An 11,071-nucleotide genomic window follows, 5' to 3' on the forward strand; every position below is an offset into this window, starting at 1 on the left:
TGACATGATATAGTACCAGTGAAAGCAACTATTTAAAACTGTCCATATCTACTTTTCAATTTCAATAACTTTAAATTATGTTATTAATTTTTTAATTTAAACTTGTACTTTATATTTTCAAAATCTAATAGTACAGAAGGGTAAAAAGTGCATTTTAGGGCTCTTTTTCTGTTGTTTTTTTTTACCTTCATATTTCTGAGTAGGAATATATGCTTTTTTTAATGCCTACTTTTAATTTATGGACAATAAACATCTCTTAATTCATGTATTCTCCCTTAATATAATTATGTTACTAGATTCGTCTCTTATTTTTTAGGGTCAAATAATTGCCTTAGTCATTTCTCTTTCATTTCTGTATAGCTTGACTTCCATTTGTGTGTGAAGGATTTCAACACCCCAGCTAACACTGTTTCCACCTCTCAACCTATCATCTTGTTCTTTAATTTTTTTTGTAAAGATTGATAAGATTTATTTCTGTTGCATAATGAGTTTTTTACTTTGTTTATATGTGTATTCATAGAGTTGCAGATCAGTAATAGACATTTGCATTATTGCAACTGTAAATACTGTAAGCCAAGAGTCCAATAAAGCTATGATTTTTTTCTCATAATTCTGAATCACCAAGCCCTCTGCTATTTAAAAGAGTGTCTGACAGATTCCTTCCTGCTTTTACCAGTGCTTAAAATGAAGCCACAAGCCACTTTCATAGTGTACATCATACCTTCCTTTATCACTTTTATTTCCCTGTTAGAAAAATAAATCTTTATTTCCTTAGCTCTTTCTTATTCAATGCATTGCTTGGAATCTATTTCACTTCCTGTAATAAACTTCTGAACTTTTTAGTAGTCTCTCCTTTATTTTTACTTATTATGTTTCAAATATTTATTTTCAGAGAGGAAGAAGAAGAGTATCTGACTGTATAAGCTGGGGAGGGGCGGAGAGAGAGAGAGAGAAAGAGAGAGAGAGAGAATCCCAAACAGGCTTCATGCTGTCAGAGCAGAGCCCAACACAGGGCTCTATCCCATGAACTGTGAGATCATGACAGAGCCAAGATTAGGAGATTGACACTTAATTAACTGAGCCACCCAGGTGCTCCACTCTTTTATCTTTAAATATGTAGTTACAGAATACAGTCTTTATATCAATTACAGAAAATCTCATTTCAGGCCTCCAAATTTTATTGGAATACATAGGATACATACTCCCATTTTTAATTTCCAAATTACCATGGCTTTCTTTTATTATATCAAAATATTCTGCAGAATTGTCATGTCACATATGTATTGAAACTGTTTCCTATTTTAATTTTAAAGAGTACTGCTTGAATTTTGCTCTGAGATAATCATATTTCCCCAACTAATTTAAGTTCGTTCTTTAATCCAATGTTCAGTATTTATGCCATTTGCTCCATTATTTGTTTTAGATGCTCCAGGAGAGAGCAATTTAACTGTACATAGAACATTCTATAATCCCAATAGGTGCCATGAATTGGGTTCAGGCTACCTATTAGATATGTTATATATTTAACATATTTTTATAATATATATTGTAATTATAATGTTTAGTACTTGTTATATACAATATTGCACAATAACAATTATATATAATTATAAAATATAATAATTAAAACATTTCTTATAATGTTTAAACTAGATATAATGTTTAACATATATAATATACAAAATACCCATATACTAGGCAGTGTTACCTCTGATTTTCAGATGAAAAAGCTATATTTAGAGAGAATAAGCTGAATTAGAACTCAGATATCTAATAACAAGTTTCTCTACCTATTACAAGCTACTTCGATCTGATTTATTGTATAAACAAAAACAGTGTTAAAGTTGTTGGGAGAAGCACTGAAGATTACGAGTTTGTATGGTATTCTTTTCTTGTTTAACTGTGAATATATTGAGAATTTTTATTATTGTCAACACAATCACTGAGTACCTAATTTCAAATTATTTATGCAAATACCCCAGCATTAATGATAGTATTAACTGCAAGATAGTCAGTTGAAAAATAGAGGTGGCTAAAAATATACCAGAGAATAATAGATTACTCAGATTAATGGTAAAACTAGTAATTAAGGCTGTTGGGCACAATTTTCAGAGAGGGTCCTTTAAACTTTGTTAATTGCAAAACAGCTACATTGCCCACTTGCCATTATACTGGAGGTTTCTTGTTATTTTATTTCTGGAGAAAAAGGAAAGATGTAGCTTTCCCATTAGTATTGTTGGTTGGGACTTAAGCTGTCCTGCTCTGCTTTGCCCTTTACAGTTTGTTCATGAAGCTAAAACTACAAAATAACCACCTCAATGTCTGAGGATCTCATTTGCAGCAAAATACCTTGCTGTAAGGGAACACACACAGGGTCAGGAATGAGAAGATATACATTTAAACCAAGACTCTGTCAGCTACTTGCTAAGTGTGAATTTCAATTTTATCAGTTACGAGTGATATTAGTACCTCTATCACAGAATTGGTGTAAGGAGCAGTGAGCTATATAATCTGTATGAACAAACTTCAAAAATCAAAATGTTATACAGGTATACTTATTTATGTTATCTCTACTATACTCATATAGTGAAACCAATGCAATTGAATGCCTTGTACTTCCTTATTCATTTGAGATCTCCTCGTGGTGAAATTCCAATCCTAGGTCTAGTCAATTGTTAGGCCAGTTACATCCTTATGTGCCCCACAGCTTGGTTGTCTTGTAATAGGCTCCTGTGTTCTTAAAATCCTTCCCCCTTACCTACCTAATCTTTTGGAAACTCAGAAAATGAGTCTGATATGATTTATAAAGCCTTAAAATACTCTAAAAATATCTAAAATTGAAGTATCATGACCTTTATATCAGGAAAAGAAATGTAGATATAATTGGGCTTCTGAGTCTTCCAAAAGTAAGCCATGGATGAATGGAAGGAACAGAATCTGCACTCTTAGATCTGAGAATTCAGGGCAGCCTTCCACCTACTGGGCATGTTAACTCTGAGTAAGTGTAAACCTAACCATCTCATCTGTTTTCTTATCTGCAGGATGAAGGTCATAATGCATACCTCAGTATATTATCATGGGAGTTAAATGAGATCACATATATAAAGGTCTTGGTACACTTCCTGGCATACAGTTGGCTGTCAGTATTGATCACTACTTTCCATTGATTTAAAGGACCACCATCAGTCCTTGGCCCCTGAAACGGGGACTATGGAATAATTCCCCCAAATCACTGACTTCCTTGTGGTTGTATAGAATGAAACTTTAAGACTAAAATCTCAGTGATATGGCATTTTTGGTTGGGATAAAGCCACAAATTCTTATGATTGCTAATAGAATATAATATGTATAATGTTCTATAAAATATAATACTCCACAACATATAATACCCTACAATATCTATACTATATTTAGTATATGTGTTATGTCTTTAAATATAGGATTCTAATCTGGCGGGATGAGATGGTCATACAATGAGAAGCAAAAGAAAGTGAGAGAGAATAAATATACAGCAGATAAAAGTCTTCCATCATCTCACACTAGAATATGAACTTTTTAAGTCAAGGGGGAACTGAATTTCTTTTGCTTGTCCTTTTTATACTATTCTCTCAGCGGAAAGAAAAAAGTTTAAAGTTCAATGCATATAATGTAGTTTCATTGTAAATTGCCTAAAATAAACAAGTCAGTGAAAGAGCAAAATCTTATTTAGGTGTTCAGGCTCCAAGTTCAACACTACCAAATGACCTTCATGCTCCCAGCACTTTGTACTCTAATTGGACTCAGTGTATCCAGCACTCTCATTCACTACATCTCTACTTATCTCTTTTCACACAGGCAACTATGGAGAAAGTGGAATGGAGGCTTTCAAAGATATGTCAGCCAAGGAAGGAATTTGCATCGCTCACTCTTACAAAATCTACAGCAACGCAGGGGAACAGAGTTTTGACAAGCTGCTGAAGAAGCTCACGAGTCACTTGCCCAAAGCCCGGGTGGTGGCCTGCTTCTGTGAGGGCATGACTGTGAGAGGTCTGCTGATGGCCATGAGGCGCCTGGGTCTAGCAGGAGAATTTTTGCTTCTGGGCAGGTGAGTGGCAATGAGGAAATTCACATGAAGTTAATACTAGGAATTTGGTACCATCAAAGCGTATCTTTTGGTGCATAAGGACAGATGCTTTGGAAACTTAATCTGTGTAGTAGAAGTAGAACTTAATATCATAAAATAGCAGAGCCTGGAGATAATCATAGAAAATAAGTAGATGTGCCATGTGCTGATTAATGATGATGACAAAAATCAACACAGGAAGATAATGATTACTTAAGTCTTAAAAAAAAAATGACTGTAAGGAAATGAGATAGGTTCTTAGAGACTTGGATAATTTCATCATTCCCTCAGGAAATAAATATTTTCAGACTTTTTTGCTGTTGCTTTTGAAATTGATTTTGAAAGTAGCTATATAAACTTGTTTTTATAATACAAAATCATAGAATTTTGAGTTTGAAAGTAAGGAATTATTTCAGGACTAATTTTTAAAATCATTGGAAATTGATTCATTATTTTACATTACAAAAGTGTTATTACAGTGCCTGATCATCTACACTGTTACCAGACAGTTTCTAAAATATTAACTTCTACAGGGATTGACTTTATCTGGATAATTCACTCAATTGGCACAACTCAGCTCATTCCCCGCTAATGCTATTGAATCAGTATGTTAGAGTTTTCTTAGAGAAACAGAAATGGTGTGTGTGTGTGTGTGTGTGTGTGTGTGTGTGTGTGTGTAGAGAGAGAGAGAGAGAGAGAGAGAGAGAGAGAGAACTAGAACCAATGGTATAGTTCTGGTCTGAAAGCTGACAGGCTTGGGACCCAAGAAGAGCCAATGTTTGGGTTTAATTCTGAAGGCCAGAAAAGACCAATGTCCCAATCAATTCAAGCAGTCATGCAGGACGAGTTCTCTCTTTTTCAGTCTTTTTTATTCTACTCAAGTCTTCAATAGCTTGAATGAGGCCCACCCACTTTAGGGAGTTCACTTAGTGTATTGATACAAATGTTAATCTCATCTGGAAACACCCTCATAGACACATCCAGAATAATATTTAGCTAAATATCTGGGGATCCTATGACCCAGTAAATTGTCACATGATATTAGCCATCACAGTTTGTAAAATGACCCCATAGTTTCAACTTGTGAATGCAGTTCACCATTCTATAACTTGAAAAAGTTTTGTTATTGCATATCTTGTCTTAGTAGGCAGCCAACTAGAAGAAATAGAGAAAATCTTCAGAACCATTGCATCTTTCTCAGTATTTCTGTCCAAAATAGAAAGCTAATAACTCGTTATTAACTTTTGATGGCTCGTTAAAGAAAACATGCTTCCTTTATTTTCTAAATGCTTAACTGACCTTCTGTGATCAGACTTGGCTCCTGCTTGGCTATATTTTATGACAGCCACTTTATGTACCTAATGCTTTTCTGTCTGACCTGATGGCAGTACATTGATGGGACTATTTTAGTATGAGGCCAACTATCCTTCATAAAAATCATATTGAGTGAGATTCCTTTTTCACTGATGCCATACATTTCATCTAAAATCATCCCTATTTGGCAAGGGCGATGCACCAGTTAGTTTCATACAACCCAGGAACACTCTCACTGCCAGTTAAATTCTAAAGTGTACTGTTACCACTGGGGTAAAAAGAATAGGAAATAAAGAAGCTAGCTTTAAGCCATCCTGCTTTTCTGATAGGGTATAAGAGATTCAGTAGCTCCTATATGCTACTTTGCCAACACTAATAAGACAAATCAACAGTATTTGTTTTTTAGCTATACAATTTGTCAACAAGTAAGTGGTTTTTTGATCACAGGTATACAAAGAAAATAGGTAGGTATTCACTATATTTGCCATATTCCATCTATATTTTTATTGCCAACAGCACCAAAAGGCCAAATTTCTATATTTTATCTATCTATCTATCGAGAGAAAGAGAAATGTTATATATCTCTCTATATGTTATTCTTAAGTAATGTCTACACCAAATGTGAGGCTCAAACTTACAACCCCAAGATCAACAGCTGCACACTCTACTGACTGAGCCAACCAGGTGCCCCTATTTTATATATTTTGAAATTTATTTTGAATCTGCTGTTTATTTGAAGTTCTATCCATATCACTTAATTCATAGAATAAGAGATGCATAACCTTTATTAGATTTTTTAATCCATTCATTAATTGGCTAATAATAATTCAACATGTACTTGAGCACCGGTTCATTTCCTCATAGAGGAGTTATGCTAGAAAAGCCATTCTTAACTTCAGAACCTATTAAAAAATAGGTTCCTGTGGTTTCTACCTCTTGACTCATATTATTTTCTTTGAAAGTAATATGCAATAGTCTTTCAGATATTTGGTAATAGTATGATGGTCAGTCTCCTTCATCTTCCCTTTGAAACATTCCTACTTCTTCCTTTTTTACTTCTTCATCATGAAATGGCACTCTAGGTATTAATAAAATCATTTATCAAAACCATTTTTGGGATAATTTATTAACTGTTTTGTGCCAATTACTACTCTAACGTCTATACATGCATTGTTTCATTTATTCATTTGATAGATATTGACTGGTTATTATATGTTAAGATGCTTGGGATATGTCAGTGAATGAAGCAGATAATACTCACTACCTTGTAGGTGATTAATTAGACAGAAGGTAGCAAGTGCTATGAAAAAAATAAATAATTCTAAAAACAACTTCATGTTGAATACTATTATCATCTCCATTTTATAGACAAGGATTCTAAAACTCAATTTATATTGAGTAATGGTGATGTGGAGAAGGCCATATAGATGTATGTGTTGAAAACAATATTAAATGTATGTCTGTGTAATTTAGTGACTGAGAATTTAGCACTGTGTTCTACTACTTTTCAGTAAATTTAAAATATTCCTATTTATGAGTGGAGGTCAAGGGTAGTGAACAGAAAGGCAAAATTTAATAGTTACGAGAATACGTAGTTCATTTACTCACTCTCATTTTCCAAGTGAGAAAACTGATACCCAAAAAGTTTGGATTACATGGTCAAGGTCACACAAGAGCCCAATTGCTGTGGCCCATAATCCAGTGCTTTTCTCTACTAGCCTGTAAAACAGAAACAGTGGAGAAGCTGTCTGATAGCAAACTCCCAAGCTCTTCATAGATTCTGGATATATAAAGAAACTATCTTGGATAATTTAAATTTAAGTTAGCATTTTTATTTTAATACTCCCTCCCCTAAAAATTCAGTTCACCCTGTAACTCCTATAGTTGACACACAGTGTTATATGGTTTCAGGTATACAATTTATTGATTCAACATCTCTATACATTATACTATACTCACCACAAATGTATGTACCATCTGTCACTATACAATGCTATTACAGTATCATTGATTATATTCCCTAAGATACACTCAGTAATTTGAGATTATTTTGTTTGCCTGTATTCTCCCATTGTCCCTGTATGCTCTTCCCCTACCCAACTCAGACCTGGTTGGGTGGTTGTTAGAAATTAGAAGTCAAGGCTATGAGAAAGGAATCTATATTCACAGCTTCCTACAGGGTCCCATTTAGTTATAAATCTGTCTGGTTGCCTTGGGACAGCCATGTTTAATAGGTCATTCAACTAAAATGCATGGCAGGACTAGTAAAATAACTCTGCTGCTGCTGAGACTTCATCTGTCAACATATCTCACCATCTATGCTGCACATCAGAAAGGTGTTAGAGTGATATAGACCTGGCCACTGAGTCTTCTCATTTGAACTCAGGGTAATCCATTGTCTCATTGCCAATAAAAATGTCCTGTCCAGGTCCCTGAAACAGTCTTGCTAAACATTTTGGCCCTGACAGCAGAATGGGATCAATAACCTGAGCAGTAATGACATTTCTAAAGGTACATTTCTAGAGTGGATACAGTGTTTTAGTTTTTGACCTGGGAAAATATCTTTTGAGGTATATTATTTACAAGTTATAAACTTAAATCAAAATTTGGAAACAAGGACCAACTTTTAGCAAATTAACTACTTCCAAATCGGTTTTTATCTTATCTATAATTAACACTCTTTACCTATTTGTATTGAGAATCTCCATCCTTTACTATGTTGATTGTTACCAAGCTACAAGAAGAAATGCACTTAAATTTCAAAGGTATTCAGGAATTTTAACCAGTATTTCTTATAGGAGGTCACTCTACATCAATATTTTTCAAAATGAAAAGGATAAGAGCTTTTTCTAATAAATATCGTATTGGCTAGAATTACAAACAATTGTTCTACTGAAACTATTATAGTAGGCATTCTTCAGGAGTAGTAGTCTTTATCTTTACATATCATGAGTGTTCATTCTAAATTAAAGCCACTTTTAAAATGAGTATACTTGTCCTCCACTGGGCCATCAGTATCATTTAATTGTGATGAGATAAAACAAAACAAAACTTATTTTCATTAAGTTCCTGTTACATGTCAGGAGACAAGGAGAGAGGGAAAGAGAGTAGGGAAGAAAGGAGGAAACGGTGAGAGGAGACTAAAGTGGGGGTAGATGAAGAGAAAGAGATTAACTTGATTAGTTTAATGGTCTGAGCAATACTGAATATATTAAATTTTAGGTGCGTTTGAGTTTGGTAATAATGACCCCATTTTTGTAGGGGAAGAAATTGAGACTCAAAGAGATTAAAGGACCAGAAAAGATCATACCGGTTTTTTATCCTAGTGGCCATTCTTCTTATCACAAAGAGAGAAGTCTTAGCAACACCAGTGTTTCTACACTTATGATGAGCTCCACTTAATTTTGCTTTCTTTTTTGCTTTTGTTGTTTTAGGTTATCCTTTGAAAATTAGATAAACTTAATAAAATGCCTGGGAAATTATTGAGCTTTTTGTGATAAATGTATAGTGCAGATAAAGCTAGCCAATCTATGCTCTACTTTGCCTAGAGTTGTTTTCTACTTCTCTACATTTGAGTTGGAAAGACCAGACTAATTGTGCCATGTTCAGTCTGTACACAAGCAGTTGTTTCAATGAATCTGCCTCAGGCCATATGCAAAACTCTCTAGACCATGACATTGAGCACAGAGGGTAAGGGCAGCATGGGTGAAAACATTTGGAAAGGAGCCTAGGAGGTAATATTTTCAGCCTTATAATATTTTGACATGTATCCCATTATTGGAGAAGTCTTTTTGTGGGGGTAAGAATACAATAGATGTGATATTACCAAAGATAACTTGGGTATAGATTATGGATTAGAAGAGATAGGATAGATACAGAGGAAACAGTATCCCTAATAAAAATGATACCTTCAAGGACTAAGCAGCAGATCAAGAGTGACTTATTAATTAAAATGTGCTTATTATGTTTTTGTTATAATGTTATCAGTATATATGCATATGTCCCAACTCATCAAAATGCATACATTGAATATGTACACTTTTTAAATATGACGTACAACTCAATACACTGAAAAAAATCAATAGGAGCTGTTGGGTACATTGGGTATTGTAGAGGAGGATGGGGAAGATGTCAAGAGTGACTCTTAAGATTCTTTGAGATTAGTGATGATAACGTTACAGAGATGAAGAGAGTTGGACAAGAATCAGGTGTGAAGTACAGAGCAGATCATGAGTTCATATTTGGACAAACTGACCTGAAGTGCATTTCAAATATAAATATAGCCATGAAAACTGAAGAATATGTCAGTGTGAGCTCAAAAGAGATATATAGGCTGTAAATAAAAATGAGTGAATCATCTGAGTAATTTAGATTTATGAACAGAATGCATGAGTAGGTAAAATTCTAGTGGATAAAGTCTGAGAACTTAGCCTTCAAAGAAATCTCAAAATGTAATGATTGGAAAAAGAATGAACTATAAAAAAAGCCATAGGGAGAACTCAAATCCAGAGATGGAACAGGAAACCCCAGAACATGTTGTGTCATCCTGCCCTTGTCAAATAATTCTAGATCAAGTGAAAATAATACTGAATGGGCCTTTAGATTTATTGAGGTAGAAGTAATGGTAGAAGTGATCTGAGGTAGAAGTTATTTAGCAAGAGATGGACAAATGGGGGAAATCAAAGTGGATTGAGAATGAGGTAGCTAAATGTTAAGTAGGAGCTGGGAAAATGAACCCTTGTCATATAAGCCACTGTTTTGTTAGGTTAAACTAAAAAGAAATAGAGAATGATAAAACTATTGCTTGAGGAAAACTGGGATCAAGAGATAGGTTTTTTAAAATAGTAGTTTTTTTGTTTTCCAAAAATGTAATTTATGATCATGACAAAATAATTTTAACAGTGAACAAAGCTATACAGTGAAAAGCACTTATATTTTTATGTCTGCATCAGCAGAATGTATTAATAAATTATTTGGTAGTTGCTAATTTTATAGGTGAAAACTGGCATCATAATGTTTTAATTTGTAGTCCTTTAATTATGAGATTCTATTTTTTTCATATGTGAACAAGTGATATATTTATATTTTCTTCAGACGTTAGTCGATTTTTTCTATTTATTTTTCCTTACTGATTTACAGAAAAGTACTTATAAAGTACTTCTATATATTATAAGTTAAGGAAAGTAGTTGATTGACATGTATAGCAAATATCTTCCCTCTTGTTATTTAATTTTGACTTTGTGGCATTTTGGGTAATGCCAGCCTTTTTCTTTTTTTTTTTTTTTTTTTTTTTTTTTAGTTGAGTACAAATCATAGTTTATTGTACAAAATTAAGGCCTTCATATTTCATAGTTCACTAAGGCTAAACAAAGACCAGCTATTTTTTTAAATTGTTCACGAAAATTTCACTTTCACTCCCCCTCACTCCCAACTATTAAAATGGGATGACCAAATGTTATCAAAACAAACACTATAAATAACACCAAGTCCTTGAAAGACCACTATCCCGTATGTTATTTCTTGGCATAGGTGATCTTCATGGCATGGGAAGGTGTGATCTTAAATCCCTGTAAAGCATCCCTGGCGGCTCCAGCCTGTCCGTCATTCTCAAATTCAACAAAAGCAATGTCATGCCTCCCAGGCACCAATCGTACT

The 11,071-nt window shown here is 33.9% G+C and overlaps 1 protein-coding gene across 3 annotated transcripts in view; it reads left to right on the forward strand.

Moving 5' to 3' along the window:
• GRM5 (glutamate metabotropic receptor 5) overlaps positions 1–11,071 on the forward strand; it is a 513,285-nt gene that overhangs the window by 170,189 nt on the left and 332,025 nt on the right. For all 3 annotated transcript variants that reach the window (XM_039253697.1, XM_039253698.1, XM_039253700.1), the window contains exon 2: positions 3,835–4,084. In XM_039253697.1, coding sequence (XP_039109628.1) covers positions 3,835–4,084 — 250 coding nt within the window. The remainder of the gene's footprint in view (positions 1–3,834; positions 4,085–11,071) is intronic.

This window comes from Hyaena hyaena, unplaced genomic scaffold (genome assembly GCF_003009895.1).
Source record: "Hyaena hyaena isolate Hyena2069 unplaced genomic scaffold, ASM300989v1 scaffold_462, whole genome shotgun sequence".
NCBI lineage: Eukaryota > Metazoa > Chordata > Mammalia > Carnivora > Hyaenidae > Hyaena > Hyaena hyaena.